General features: G+C 51.0%; 1 protein-coding gene and 1 pseudogene across 1 annotated transcript; both read right to left on the bottom strand.

Moving 5' to 3' along the window:
• Positions 1-1,271: 1,271 nt before the first annotated feature.
• On the bottom strand, positions 1,272-14,049 carry LOC6903065 (hemocytin-like). The gene is made up of 16 exons (XM_002132748.3): positions 13,904-14,049; positions 13,288-13,850; positions 12,932-13,219; positions 12,376-12,819; positions 10,369-12,319; positions 9,641-10,305; positions 8,998-9,546; positions 7,663-8,931; positions 7,517-7,601; positions 6,394-7,391; positions 6,176-6,335; positions 5,836-6,119; positions 4,399-5,770; positions 3,535-4,327; positions 2,522-3,476; positions 1,272-2,467 (listed from the first exon to the last, which is right to left on the bottom strand). The coding sequence occupies exons 1-16, from the start codon at positions 13,990-13,992 to the stop codon at positions 1,362-1,364; spliced, it is 11,571 nt and encodes a 3,856-aa protein (XP_002132784.3). The 5' UTR covers positions 13,993-14,049; the 3' UTR covers positions 1,272-1,361.
• Positions 14,050-14,227: 178 nt separating this feature from the next.
• Positions 14,228-15,296, bottom strand: LOC26532958 (ficolin-2-like; annotated as a pseudogene).
• Positions 15,297-15,814: the final 518 nt, after the last annotated feature.

Below are 15,814 nucleotides of genomic sequence, written 5' to 3' on the forward strand. Positions count from 1 at the left end.
AGAAGGCTATATTTCAGACAAATAGGGCCACATCGCTGCAGGACCAACTCTCCTAGGATCGTGAGAATCCAGACTGTCGAACTGCATTAAAATCTCGACTTTGAAAATGAGGCCGATTTTTTGCAATTTTAATGATGTAACCATCATGATTTTTTGCGAAAATCGTGAGGAAATGGAAGTCCCTTTTTCCGATGGCAGTCGATTGGCAGGACTCTCCCGATCACGAAAAGACATGCCGCACTCCGATCGGATGCCGGATAGCAGAGATATAGCGTGCAGAAAACCCAGTATTCTAACGAATCCAAATCTTCAGAAGGCTATATTTCAGACAAATAGGGCCACATCGCTGCAGGACCAACTCTCCTAGGATCGTGAGAATCCAGACTGTCGAACTGCATTAAAATCTGGACTTTGAAAATGAGGCCGATTTTTTGCAATTTTAATGATGTAACCATCATGATTTTTTTGCGAAAATCGTGAGGAAATGGAAGTCCCTTTTTCCGATGGCAGTCGATTGGCAGGACTCTCCCGATCACGAAAAGACATGCCGCACTCCGATCGGAGGCCGGATAGCAGAGATATAGCGTGCAGAAAACTCAGTATTCTAACGAATCCAAATCTTCAGAAGGCTATATTTCAGACAAATAGGGCCACATCGCTGCAGGACCAACTCTCCCAGGATCGTGAGAATCCAGACTGTCGAACTGCATTAAAATCTGGACTTTGAAAATGAGGCCGATTTTTTGCAATTTTAATGATGTAACCATCATGATTTTTTGCGAAAATCGTGAGGAAATGGAAGTCCCTTTTTCCGATGGCAGTCGATTGGCAGGACTCTCCCGATCACGAAAAGACATGCCGCACTCCGATCGGAGGCCGGATAGCAGAGATATAGCGTGCAGAAAACCCAGTATTCTAACGAATCCCAATCTTCAGAAGGCTATATTTCAGACAAATAAGGGCAGATCGGTGCAGGACCAAGTCTCCCAGGACCATGAAGATTCAGAGAATCAAACGGCATCAAAATCTCGACTCTCCCGATCACGAAAAGACATGCCGCACTCCGATTGGCTGACGGATAGCAAAAATATAGCCTACGGAAAAACCAGTATTGTAATGAAATGCAAAATCAAAACCTTCGGATGGCTATATCTCAGAAAAAAGGGTTCCAGATTTTTGTAAAATTTAACGATGCGCATGCGTAGGAGCCGGCGGGGAGTTCCCGCCGCTCATTTATGTTCATTTATCCACATACATATATATAGATAATATAATGTTAAACACAAAACTCTTTTATTAAGTTAGTTATCTTGCTTGATACTTTTTAATCTATAATATTATCCGGGTATGGATGGTTCCGGTTAACGCGTAATTACGCCACCGCTTTGATCGAGTAAGTCTTGCAGATTAAGCTCTTCTTCATCATCGTTATCCTTCTCATTGTCCAAGAGCTCACCCACAGACACGGGATTCGGTTCCTCAACAGGCTGCACTTTTGCCAAGTGGTGTTTGTTGCACGGTTCACAACTGCAGCCTGTGGGCACTTCCAGGGACTGTTCTAGATAGTTTCCATCGGCACACTTTACCTTCACCAAGACGGTTCTCAAACCCGTGGCGGCACAGCAGCTGCACTTATCCTCAAACTTGATCAAAAGCGGATTGTACTTGAAGGCCGAATCGCAGGCACCCTCGCACTGGGTGACACCCTGGATCGGTTGCTCGTTGAAGCATTGCCCATGATCCTGGCTCTTGTAGCTGATCAGCCTAACCGTGTGCTGAAGGGGTAGAGATACGGCCTGACAGCCTGTTTTATCCAGCGTCGGGGGCCTACTCTTGCACTGCTTGCAACAGCCGCCATTATCAACAAGATCCGCAAGCGGGCACTGGCTGACATCCGCACAGGTCTCGTGCGACTCGTGTCTGATCAGCTGACCGTCGAGGGACACGCAAGTGTACGTGATGCACTTGTCCAGGCTGTGCCACTGCTCGTCTGGCTTGTACAGTTTGCCATCGTGATGGCAGCCCGTTGGCACGCAGGAGCCGCAACACTTGGCGCTATTCGTGTGCTCGTAGGTGTACCCGGGCGGACACTTTTTGTCACAGCTGAGAATGGTGTTCACTGTCTGCAACAGATTGCCGATAACCACGCACTCGTACGAGACGCACGGGTCCAGCGGATCCTGCCACTTGTCGCCTGTTTGATGGGCCTGCACCACATTGTCGTGATGACTCAGGCACTTATCCTTGGGCGGCACACATTTGTGTACGGCACAGCAGTCTCCGGGCAATTTCTCTGAGATCAGTTCATAGTGATGCTCATCGCATACTGCAGGCGGCTTTGGGCACTTGCTGGGCACACAGACAACTCGTTGTCCGGGACAGCAACCGTCGTCTACGGGTTGCAGTTCCTCTCCTGGTCGTAGTTTCACTGGAGAAGTAGGCTCACATTGAACCTTGGGCTTGCATTCTATAAAGGGAACACAAATGATTACAGTAAAATATCAGAAAACAAAAAACCCACCGCATATATAGATGGGACATTCATTGACATCCTTGTCCACAATTCGATGCTGGTCTGGACCGCAATCGGGCAACTTGGGCTTCTCACAAACGTGTCCAGGAGGCTTTTCAATGTCTCCCACGCATATGCGAGTGGGGCAGCACTCGTAATCCCTTTGCAGCACCACCTGAGTAAAGCCCTTCTGGCAGATGTGATCCGTATCGCGACCACACTGCTCCTTTTCACAGCTGACCTGTCCGCTGGCGAGACAAGTGCAATTTGTGCATTTATCCGGCTGCCAAACGTCGCCCACGTGACGGCCGTCGCCGCAGGTTATGCACTTGCTGGGGGATACGCATTTGCCGTGGTGAAGTACCTTGTCATCGGGACAGAAGCAGCCCTCGTGACGTTCTGTATGCAGGCAGCGTCCCTTGAAAATGATCGCCAGATTGCTCTGATCAACACGATCAACGCCAGTGTCACAGTTGACGTCGCAATCGCAGGACTTGTAGGACAATCCAGGCGGACACTGTGCCGGGCACTCGGCAAAGGGACGCCAGTCGACACAGACGCCAGCAGCGTTACACTCGGCTGCATAGGCACTGAGAGCGTCACAGATCACCTGCTTGTCCGTGGTGGCAGTGCAGGTGTCCTTCTGGCAAGCCTGAATGAATGCCAGCGGATCTACGAGCAAAGGACAACGGTCAAAGATGCCCGACTGTACGATCAGGTGATAGCAAAGATTGCGCTCCCGGGGCAGGGGCTTGCAGATCTGATGGCCCTGGCAGGGACGCGTGTTAATGCCCAGCCGGGGTTCGTCTATCTGCCAACTGGTGACAAAGTCTATCAACCCCAAAGGACGCTGATCCGTAGGTTTCTTAAGGGGATTAATGTGCAAATCGTCTATGCTAAGGCCGTTGCAGTTGCCGCACAGACCCTCCATGCGACTGCCATACCGTACCGAAGGCACACTCAGCTACAGGAGGCAGAGATATGAGCTTGAGGTAGGATAGAGAACAGTTGATAGAGCTTACCTGAAACTGCAGTGTATTCAGATTCACAATCAACTCGAGCTTGGCTTGTGGCAGTTGCACAATCAGTTGCTGTTCCCTCTGTTGAATCACCTTCAGCCAGGTGGACTGATGAGGCCACAGGGAGACTTGGTAGCCATCAGCCAACAGCTTCACATCCTGCGCGTGTCGTTCGATGTGGAGAGTGTGCTCTCCAGCAGTCACATGCAGCGCCTGCACACAGCTTTCCGTCTCCGCGGGACCGCAAGGCTTGATGGTGGCATAGACCTGGAAATGGTAGCTGCCTGGCAGGAGCAGATCCCTGGTAACCAGATAGGTGCAGTTGCCCTTGAAGCTGTAGCTGCTTCCGTCGTATGTGACAAACTTGCTGGCCCCGAACAAGGTGCATTTGCAGTCCTTGCAGTCCTCGATGGGTACACATTCTTCACCTCGCCGCACAGTGCCCTCGGGACAGTAGCATCCGGAAAAGCAGGTCCTTGGTATGGATGGACAAACGCTGGCCGTCTGGCCGCTCTGGAGGTCGCCGCACTGCTGTTCGCAGCGTTGCCTGTAGCAATCGTGGTGTATAAGAGGGGGACGGCAGGTCTGGTTGCAGCGGTGCACACTCCTCCAGCTAGTCAGCTGCAAGTGGCGATTGACGGCCAGGCATTGACCAACGAATTGCTGCAGAAGGTCGCAGCGACAGCTGCCCTCAGCACCGGCATTGGTCTTCAGGCACTCGCAGGTATTCTCAACGCACCGGCTGAGGAAGTCCTGGATGTTAACCGAGACGCTGCAGGCTCCAAACGAGGGATGTCTGGAAGGGATAAAGAAGGAAAAGGATATTCTAGAAGGATGGACTACATTAACAAGGGATCGCACTCGTACCTGACTGCTTGGCATATTTGTAGGGCTCGTTGCTGCAAATCCACGGGGCAGACCTGCGGCCGACACTTGTCCAGTGGTACCTTGCGGTCATACCAGGCATCCCCAAAGTCTGTGCTGCTGATCACATGTAATCTTTGAGGGGTACGCTTATCATCATCACTTCGACCATTGTAGAAGCCACACAACCCATCCACACGGCCGAGCAGGTCCTGGGAGACACCAATCCTTATGTTTCCACTGGCCGCATACTGCACCCAGAACTTGTGTTTGCGACAAACGACCACAATGGTCTCTCCTATCTGGCTGATGACGAAGGATCGCCGGATGGCGTTTACCAAGGCCAAATCGCGTACACTGAACTCATAGCCGTTGAAGATCACCCGCTGGTTGGGCAGAATGCTGATGGTAATACCTCTCTCCTGGTCGCTAATGATCAGTGTCTTGGCCCCGCAGCTCGGCTGATCTGGGGCACACTGGAGCTGTGTGCTGATGGACCAACGATTACCGTCCGTATCCCGGGCCAGGGTGTGGCTGCAAATGTCATACTTGTAGACGGTACCATCGAAAGTGCTGAAAATACGTCCGGTTATGTCGCACGTATCGTCTGGTATCCGTGACCGTCTGCAGGTGTAGATGGGACACTTTCCGGCTCCAATGCTGGAAGTATCAACGATTGGTTCGTAACCCTCTGGACACTTGGGATCCATGCAAGTCTGGTTGCTCTGGGGCAGGCAGCAGAAGGCGTCGCAAAGCTCCATATTCTTCAGATCTCTGGTGGCAATGTAAGGAGTGAGACCCATCAGGGCCTGCAGCTCTCGTGGCAACTGGAAGTTATATCCGTACAAGCTCAACTCTGAACTATCTTTGGTTCCACGTACGCCATTTACTAGCAACAGTGTCTCCGAGTCCAGCTCTAGCTCATCCCCTGCCTGATCCGTATCCGAATAGTCGGAAATCGTGGGTTCTGCAATGCCAATTTTCTTTAGAAGCTCAATGATTCCCAGTGGCAATGCAGGCGAGGCCTCTGTCTCTGGCCTTTGTGGAATCAAAGGCAATTCATTAAGCTCCAACAGTTCCAGTGTTAGACCTGACTCTCTTTGAGGCTTCACCACCGCCTCCTCCCCTTCAGTGGCAGTTAAAGAGGAAAGTACTTTACGGACCACTGAAGCAATCTCTGGGTTCTCCGAGGATTGCAGCTGCGATAGCCACTCCTTCAATGGCTCGATGGCCTGATCGATGTCATCATTTTCTGTAGAGACAGAGGTCAAGAGCATTTCGGATAATACTTTTGGTATTTTTCCCCTAATCTTGACGGTGTAACCGGGGGGACACTCGATAACAGGACACTCTGTAGGGGGTTTTATGGTGGTGGCTGTGCCGGAACAGAGGGAAAAACATTAGCCACGGACTAAAAATGGAACTCTGTCTGAATCTTACGTGGTTGCAGCGTTGTCTGTGCAGGATCACATGTCTCATCCTCATCATCGGCACAATTCTGGACGTGATTGCACCACCATTCATTTGGAATACAGTCCCCGCTGGTGGGGCATAGCCGCGTGGTGGGCGGGCACAGCTGACACTCGCAGTGGCAGCCATTGCGGACACGCCGCATGTGGGTCGGACAGGGTGGGCAGGTCTGTGGCTTGCAACTGATGATTCCCCCCAACAGACAGACGCACTCCTCGCAGTCTTTATTCTCGAATTTCGTTCCAATGGGATAGCTATAAAAGACAACAGCTAGACTACGAAGGACACACTCTCTCAATTAGATTCTTACGGCGTGAAGTTGTCGATGCAGGGGCAGAGATTACGTTCGATGCACTTGGAGCCAGTCCAAAAGAGACCATCGCTGCAAGGGCAATCGCCTCCAGTCAAAGACGGCAGGTCGATGCCCTTGCAGATGGTACAGGGTCGCAGAATGGGCTTAGTAGTGTTGGCTGTATAAGTAAGAAGTTGATGAAGAGCTTATCATGATTGTATATCTCTATCACTTACGGTAAGGAAGGAAACAGCCCAGCGGCTCAATGCGCCAGTTGATGTTCTTCTCCCATCCCGTGGGCACCAGTCGTAGATATCGTGTGACCAGCGGTCGTACAAAGCCATTCGTTTGAATACCCTGGGCATCCCGATTGCCTTCAAAGATATGAGCATCTCCATTCGGTCCAGGCAGCTCGTTCCACACCAGCCTGTTCAGGGAGAAGAGTACGCGATAGGCGGTGACCCAGCCGTGGACTCCGCCCCGTGTCTGTACGGCTGTCACGTTGCGTGGCTCCAGGAAATCAAAGTCCACATACTCGTCCTGCTTGTTGGCCAGTGGACGCCAGCCCAGCTGGGAGCGGAACTGCAGTAGGTCCAAGAGACCCACCTGGCTATCAACCTGCGAGGATAGCCAAATACTGCTCGCGGTCACTTGATGGGGCTGCAGTTTTCCGTTGTCCACACCGAGAGGATCGTCACAGATCAGCCTGTCGAGTGGTGGCTTCGTGGGCGGCAGAGGCGTCGTCCTATCGGGCACTGGAGCTGTGGTGGTTGGCACATGGTTGCAAAGCAGTAGATCAAAGCGTATGGCAATGGCATTCTGCCATCTCAGCGGATAGAGACGCACAGACTTGGCCTCGATGGGGCGCTGGAAAACATGCGCACGGGCCACACGCGAATCCTTAGGTCCTATCAGCACCTGTGGCTCTCCTCGTTGATCGATCAGTTCGTGATAGCCCTCGCCATCCAGGCTGTACAGCACCTTGAAGAGCGTCACATAGTTGTCGTTGTGTGGATCGCCGGCAATGAGCAGTCCATAGATGCCTTGCGGCCGCTCAAAGTCCACCTGTAAATATTGCGACTGATCGCTGATCTTCGGTGTCCAAGCCCCAGCATTGAGCTTGGGCTTACGGTGCAGACGGGCCAAATGCGCCACGTGGTCGTTGCTCAGCGAGCTGGAAGCACTGAAGGCACTGTCGCTTATAGAGGGTTCCCTCGTAAAGAAGCGAACCATGCTGCACAGAAAAGAGAGGTATCACTTTATTAACACTGCATTATTCTGGGGACCGACTCAGCTGCCCAAGAACAACTTTTTAGTGCCTCATGCAAAATCTTGGTAATGGTCTTTGCTTATACGTACCTATTTGTTGGGCACAATACAGGCGGAGTAAGAGTTGTGGGTATCAAAGGTAATGCTGTAGTTGTGGTGTGACCTCCAATCGGTGCTGAAAATGAAGAAGGAAATGTCAATGAAGTGCCTCTTTCCGGGTAAGTATATTTACTTACGCGCCTCCGTGGTGGTCTTTTTTGGGACGCACACATATTGATTGAACACACATTGACAGTCGAACTGATCATTGATAATAATCCCATGTGGTTGCACGTACTTATCATTGTCGTCGTCCAGGCAAGGACAGTCATCCTGATCCACACAGGTGTTCTCATCGCGCCAGAACTTACCTAGGGCCCTACAATCCGGCCGCTTCTTAGGCACGCATCCGCCCTTGCAGTGTTCGCCGGGATTGCAGAGCCCTCGCTTAATCAACTGCTGGCCAAAGAAGTGGCACGTGTGCTCGCATTGGTTGGCGCAATCGTTCCACTCCTCATCGTCGCGACAACGGTCGGTTATCTTGCGGCACTGCGGCCTAATCCGTGATACTATTGAGACCTGATCGCAGGCACCGATGGCCGTATTGAACATCAGATTGGTGCCACAAAGACCGGGCACCCAGTGCCAGTTTGTATTCCCAGGAATGTGCTCGCAGCGCAGATACTTGTAGCAGTCCCCAGGGTACTCCTTGAACATCTGGAACGACGGATCGCAGATCTCTGTGGGTGGTGGGGGCGGTGGGGGCTTAGCGGTGGTGTATCCATCATCATCGCACAGGCAATGTACTCGAATCTCGTAGTCGTGGCATTTACCCACACAGACAAGACCCCGATCCAGGTTGCAGACGACATTATCATCCACAAGGTCGTACGACTGTTTGGTGTCCTTAACGCGGCATTCGATGCTGGTCATGTACTCCCGATTGCAGGTGCCATAAATGGACTCGAAGCGATCGAACTTGGGCAGCGGTTCCACATCGTTGAGATTAATGCCACCCGCACTCGAGCCACGATCCAACCAACGCGACCAGCCGCGCACACAGTTCTTGCCCCGATCTAGATTTGGCACTGTTCCTGTGCCCGTGACAGATGGTCCTTCAGTGGTTACGACGGGTGGACAGGGCTTGCCACTACACACCTCCTTCTTCTTGGAGCAGCGACAGGTGGCACAGTCATCCGTGTAGGTGATGTCGCCCTCGTAGTATGTGATGTCCTCCCGCACCAGACACACTGGCTTGCACTCCGACCTGGGCACGCACACCGTGTGGGTGTCGTTTAAATATATCTGACCCGGCGGACAGGGCTTGATCAGGCAGCCCTCGACGCAGTTCTCGTGATGACACAAACGCCCCGAATCTCCCTGATCTAGCAGATTATCGCAGGTCTCCACAGGACAAGCTGGAGTACAGGCACTGTAGTCCGAGCAATGGGTATCACATTGCATGGCTAACCGGGAAGGGGAAGATCTTAGCATGGGATATCAAGGGAAGATAAAGGATCTGTAGTACTCACGACAAAAGTGGGGCGTACGCCAACGCACGTTGATGCTTTTCTGGGCACAAGCATCGGCATAGGCAGCCACAGCCGTGCAGAGGCACTCGCAGTCGCCACCCTGATCGCAGGCACAGGTGTCAAAGATGCAGCGTTTCAGGTAACGCTCCAGCGGCACCTCCACATGGCAGGCTGCGAATAGGGGCGACTTCAGGACACTACATTGCAACTCGGACCAGGCACGACGCTGTGGATTCCGCTGACACGAATCAAACAGTTGTTGGGGCAGCACGCACTGCTGATGCGTCCGCCACGAGTGACCAAAGAGCGTGGGCTCTGTCTCCTGTCCCCCCGATGGGGATTTGAAGTCATCCAAGCTATTGCCATTGTTGTTGCCACATAGGCCGGCCACCCGGCCCTGCCACTCGTTGCCAATCTTCACATAGACGCGGGTCCCCTCGTCCCATTTGATCTGCAGATGCAACGAGAGTACCTCGACGACAACAAACACTCCCGCCTTGTAGATGTGGAATGAGCTGGAGGAATGAGAGCTTATCTGCTTGCGAAGACCTACAAGAGGACATATATTTACGGAGTAGAAATGTGTTTTGGCCAAAGAACCCAACATTTTATAAAATGGTTTGTCGATGCAATATGCACTAACCTGCTATAGTCGATGTATTGGAATCCGTTGCATAAATACCGCCAGCGCTCAGCTTTAGCTGCTCCTGACCCTGGCCCTTACCCTCACTTGCCTTGCCGCTCAAATTGATCTCCAAGGACTTGGAGCACGTCACACCCGATGAGCCGCACAGTACATTCTGTATGACAATGGAGAAGCCTTGGCCCTGATCGTTGACGCCCTTGGACAGTATGTAATCGCACTCGCCCAGGAAGTCAAAGTCCTTACCATCGAAGGTGCTGAAGTGAGAGTCACCCCAGACACTGCAAGAGGACTCGCAATCGTTGCGGCTGCACTTCCAGGAGCCACCCTGGCAAACGCACAGATTGCACAGCTCTTTGAAGGTGTCGCCGTCATCAAAGCTCCTTCCCGCATGGTAGCAGGAGCACTTCTCCGATGGCACGCACTGCTGGCGCGTCACATCGTACACGTAGCCATCGTCACAGACACAGCCGGGACGACAGGCGGCAGTGTCCGGCTTGAAGTCATGCATGTTCTTGCATGTCCTGGGCTCTTTGGGGGCACAGGAAACGAACTTGGCGTAGGGAGTCTTGGCACACTGTTTGCGAAGGTTGCCTAATGGCGGATAAACGATTAAGTCATCCTTGTCCGCATCGTGGCACTGCCAAAGGCCATCCAAACAGGTGCTAGAAAAGACATTTGGCTTTGGATTGGATATCTCATCAATTACTCATAGTATATATATCTACCACAATTGCTGGACCCGAGGACCCGGTCGCACCTCCTTGTAGCCTGGCTTGAAGCTAATCCCCTCGTAGTGGCATGAGCACGCCTTCTGCGGAACACACTCCTGCTCGTCGTTGAGGAAGTGTCCCTTGGGACAGCGACAGCCTTCGATGCACTGGCGCTTGCACTGATCCCGATGCTGCAGATCGTGGCAGCTCAAGGCGCACGAGTCACCGCACTCGTCGTACTCCTGGCCATCGGGACACTTGATTGAGCACTGTTTGATCGATTGCCGCCAGCTGGTGCGAATGCCATTCCGCACGCAAAGATGTGCATAGTCGGCAAGCAGCTCGCACAAGGCCTTGTTGGTTGTAGCCGGACTTGTGGTGGAGTCCTTGGCGGCACATATATCGGCAATACAGTCCTCGTAGTGGCTGGTAGGATCTACAGCCCAGTGGCAGGGCGAGAAGGTGTCGGATCTGAGCAGCGAGCACATCTCTTCGGCTACCTTTAGCTGTTGGGGATTCTCGGAGCAGGGTGTGGGCGCCACGGGTGGCTCTGGCTCTGCGCACATCTCCTTGGTCCGCCATTTATTGGCAAACGCCACAGCGGTGCCTTCGTAGTCACCGTCGGGCGTGAGGAAGTCGTCCTTCGTGTTGTCGTTGAACGTGCCACAGAGACCGGCCGTGTTGTCAAAGTAGCTGTAGGGTGCATCAATGTGGACTGTCGATTGGCCGTTCCACCACACCACCAGGCCGTCGTCAAAGGTGACCGTCAGGAAATTATGGCTGGCCAGTCGAAGCACCACTTCACAGTTACCCAACTCCAGTGGGAGCTGCGTCACAGCCTCACCGTTGACAGAGCTATGGAGCTTCTGGTCCAGCTTGATGACCGTTGGACCGCCATCTCTGAGGGTAAAACGCAGAACTATCGATCTGGTGCAGGAGTGTCCAGTGGGCGATGGCTCCACAGCTTCATCGATGGCCCCAGAGCACTTGATGTTTTCGCCCTCCACTGAACGACTGGAAGTCTTGAGCAGGTAGTAGAGGCAGCGGCCCTGGAAATCGTAACGTTTGCCATCGAAGGTGCGATAGTGGGGATCCCCAAAGGCCGAGCAGCGTTTGTCGCACTTGTTGTCGGTGCACTGCCACTTCCCCGACTGGCAGAGGCACGTGTTGCAGTCCTTTTGGTGCTTCTCCCCGGGCTGGAACTCTCGTCCCCGCAGCTCGCAGGGACACATCTTTCGTTCGATACACGTATCCCTGTACTGCAGCTTGCCTTCGGGGCAATAGCATCCTTCAAAGCATTCACCGGGCGCACTGACTCCTTCATTCTCGCAGGTGGGCTGCGATTGCGGACCACACGTCTGGTAGATGCGACCACCGCTGCAGCTGATGGGACACAGCTGAAGATTGCGCCAATCCTTGGCTGGCTCAAGGCCCTCAAACCGACACTCGTCCACCAGCGACTGCAGGAGATTGCAGCTGCAGTCCTGACCATCATCACAGGCACATTGGTCACTGATACAGGTACGCAGTAGAGCCTCCTGGTTGAACTGCTCCAGACAGGACTTTAGCTTAAGATTGTACAGCAGATCCTTGCACTTGCTGACCGCCTTCTTATGGCGATCTCCGTGGCACTGAGCCAAATCCTCATCGGGCTCGAGGACACACGTTTGGTCAGCATTGCGCCAACTGTCGGTAAAAGTGCGAATTGCCTTGGACACGCTGCCTGATCGGCTCATTAGATCGTTGTCACAGTTGCCATCGAGATGCCCACAGAGACCTCCCAACTTTTGCCAGAGATCGACACTGGCGTGCACCGCGAGCTGCTGATGGTGATCCCAGATTAATTGCAGACCCACCGACTCAAGGTCGACTTCAATGTGCTGAGCGAACGTCACTATCTTCATGCCCAGCACCTGGACGGGCAGCGAAAGCTTCTTACTGGGCGTGGAAAGAGTCACACTTCCATCTGTAATATAATCTCATATAAAATCCTCTTTGGGGAGCATATTTATCCACACTTACTGAGATTCTCCAGCGTGTATTGCACGGACTGCCATTGGATCTGAATAGTCAGTGGCGATGTGCTTGAGGGGCTCTTAATGGACACATGGAATGCCCCATAGATCTTGTCACTGACCAGAGTGTGGGCACAGTTCAGTGGCACCCTATACAGCAATCCGTCAAAGGTTCGTATATTTCGACCATTCCAAGAACTGCAAACCGACGGCTTTGGTGCCACAACAATATCCTTGCGGGGCTTCGGACGCAATCTGTGGGCCCCATCAATGTCATCAACATCTGGCCGCTCAGAGATCCAGTCATTACTGTTGTTGTAACGACCATATTGGTCACATATGCTGATCAGATTATCCGGCCATGGGAGGACGTGGCCACCAGTTATGGTTACTGTTCCATTTGTCTGCGTGTCGGAAGTGCTGATGTGCTGCGAAATGTTTCTATTGGGAGCTGTTCCAAACAGAAATATTTTGTTCCTTATTTGAGCAAAAAAAAGTTTCATTCACACTCCGACTATCTTATCGGTTACAGAAATATTGATATTTATAAATGCAACACTTACGATAAATGCACTTGACCGCTGGTGTGGGCTGAAACTGGCCAGTGCTGTAATCACAGACGTATAGCGACTGCAGCGTACCCTGGACACTGACTCCGGGTAAAGATGGGCAGGTCAGCCTACACTCGGAGCGATCTGGGGCGTGGTCGCATTGAAAGTTGCCATTGAACGTGGTTATGTTGCAGCTAGAGACTGGATACTGGCACTGCTTGCCCCGGAAGCTGGGTGGACATTCACAGACATTGGCCGCAATGCACTTGCCGCCGTTGAGGCAAACCGGAGAACATGTTGCTGGAAAATGATGAGTTTTTCATAAAATCCGTCTAAGTGGGAGAGCCTGTTGCCCGCTGTTTCTTTACCCTCGCAATCCGATATCTTGGTGTGGCCTCCAGCCAAATCAATGTATTTGGTACCCTCACACTTCAGCAGAACCCGACTGCGGCCATCGGCGAGGGAAAATCCTCTGGAGCACTGTACCTCACAGGTGTCGCCACGGCAAACGGTTTTCGAATTCCTGGGCAGCTGAGGCGGCTCTTCCGGACACGCGAACTCCTTGTACTTCTCACAGCTGACTCCGCCGTAGCCCTTGCGACAGTGGCACACCTTCTCGCCGTTGCAAATGCCACCGTTGCGGCAGATGCAAGCACCATCGCAGTGCTGTATGGTCTTTGCCGTGGGCGCTCCGTTCTTAATGCCCCAGGTGCCGCGCCTGCACGAAAGAATCATTTTGCGGACGGTCGGCCGCTCCCCATAGAAGTGGTTCTTGCCGATGCAACTGACTTCGCACTCGCCGCCCTCCGGCGTCTTCACACAGTTCACATCTGTGTTTATCGGAAACTTGTACTCGGGACAGTTGGGAAAGGGTTTCTTCACTTGGCTGAACCAAATGTCGTGTGCCTTTTTGGGACCCCAGTTCGGGTTGCTGGAAACGCAAAGATTGAGAGACGATCTCCAATTGGTTATCCTTTCACTTACTCGGCCACCCAGGTACGTGTTGGCTCCACACTGTAGCAGATCACACTGCTGAGTAGGGATGCCGCCAGGATGCACAGTCCTGTATCCATGGACCAGCTGGGTTCAGTCCTTTGCAAGGACTACCTGTGAGTTATTCCTTGTGTTCACTTTTCCACGGATCAATCACAGAATTACGACTAAGAGGAAGTTTCTCTGGGCAGTGGTTTTTATACCCAGAAAAACTGAGCTGTGGAACAATAGATCTGGTGTTATCAGAGTCATTCATACTGCATCTCTACTCATTGTTCTTTTATTTTTGAAGGTTTCACAGATATCGTTTGGCTATTTTCGATTGTTTGAGAATATTTGAAGAAACACCAATCTTAATAATTACTTAGTGCGTCACAAAGATAGGGGTGTTACAATGGGGTAATTTTTGTTACTTAGAGTATAAACAGATTAAAGGACTTCCGGTTTGAGAGCGACTTTAAGTTCTAGCCATGACTTTGGCTTGGGTTTCTGTACGACATTAAGGGAATACGTTGCAGTGTAATATATATTTAATTTCTTAATAAAGCATCTTCATATTGGACGAACCATCATCTGAATTATTTTATTTGAATAGTCATTTCGGTAAGAGTCCCATGTCACTCCATTCCATTTCATGCCAGAAACGGTTCCCCTCACATACAAGCCGAAAAGATTACTGAAATTATGAGATTTAAGTCAAAAAATTTAAATATGTATCTATGTATTTACATACCTATCACCACAGCTTTGGTGCCACCAGGGACCCCTGCGTTCCGTTGCACAGTTACCTTTTTTCCAGGAATCATTGTCCCTGTCGTAGGTCGTAAATTTTTTATTCCTGCATTTATGCATCGAATCATCCACTAAAACTTCCCAGCCTTGACATCCGATACGAATCATTTTCACTTTCGATGATGATTTCATTATATTTCGCATATCTCGTTCTTCCATCGAAATCCTCCAGGTGTACGTACAGCTCTTGGGGCCGTGACTTTGTTATGGCATGCAGTTTATCCATTCCTATGAAAAAGTCGCCTGTGATGTTCCCAAATCCCCTCTTATACGCCTGCCAGGCGCGAAAAAAGTACAGATCTTCGTTTGTTCGACGGGCTATCACAGTCCAACCGGGACCAGCGATCTTTGCATCGCAGGAAACTTGAAAAGGTTCTGGGTTTCCTACCTGTAGGAACCTGTGCTTTTGCAGAAAAAAAAAACAAGAAACCAGTAGATCCACATTGATATTGACTCCATCATAATCGGCTGATGATTGACTACCGAGTGCCATCAAATTGGGGCTCTTTATACCACTTTCTAATCTTAATTCTTCTTATCTTCCAATTACTTGTTGTCTGTTTTCAATGTCTGACATAGTCGATGTATTGTGTAAAAGGAAATTTGATTGATAAATCTAAAAAGAAATTTAAAGCTTTAAGAAAGAAGAACAATAAAGAAGGACAGAAACAACGCCTTGGATATGATTCCGCAATCGACAACATTGAACTTCACTGCGATGATATGGGTTCATGGTCTGTCGTATGCCAGCATTGCAATGCATTGAACTTTCAATCAGAAGCCACCGGCCTTTGTTTCTCTGTGGAAATACAATCCAATATATGGAAACAGATCAAATCTAATATACATATACAAATCTCATAAACGGCTCGACCGATTTTTATTAAATTATATTTTGGTAAAAAATCAATGCCTCCATTTCGCGAATACCAATAGCAAACTACACATAAAATATATTACGTAAATTACACAAGCTATAAGCTAAGATAAATATGATCAATTTTGGGAATCTGTGCTATAGAAATCGATCGGATGGTGGCAAGGTATGTGTTGTTGTTTGTTGCCTCGATTGCATCGCATCGAGCGAGTCGGCTCAAATTAAAAATGTGC

The sequence above is a fragment of the Drosophila pseudoobscura genome, chromosome 4 (assembly GCF_009870125.1).
Source record: "Drosophila pseudoobscura strain MV-25-SWS-2005 chromosome 4, UCI_Dpse_MV25, whole genome shotgun sequence".
Lineage (NCBI taxonomy): Eukaryota > Metazoa > Arthropoda > Insecta > Diptera > Drosophilidae > Drosophila > Drosophila pseudoobscura.

Coding starts and splice junctions, on each gene's coding strand:
- LOC6903065 (XM_002132748.3), bottom strand. CDS start 13,992: ATGGATACAGGACTGTGCATCCTGGCGGCATCCCTACTCAGCAGTGTG. Junction 5,771..5,835: donor ACAGACAACGCTGCAACCAC/GTAAGATTCAGA, acceptor GTTCCGGCACAG/CCACCACCATAAAACCCCCT. Junction 2,468..2,521: donor ATGTCCCATCTATATATGCG/GTGGGTTTTTTG, acceptor TTCCCTTTATAG/AATGCAAGCCCAAGGTTCAA.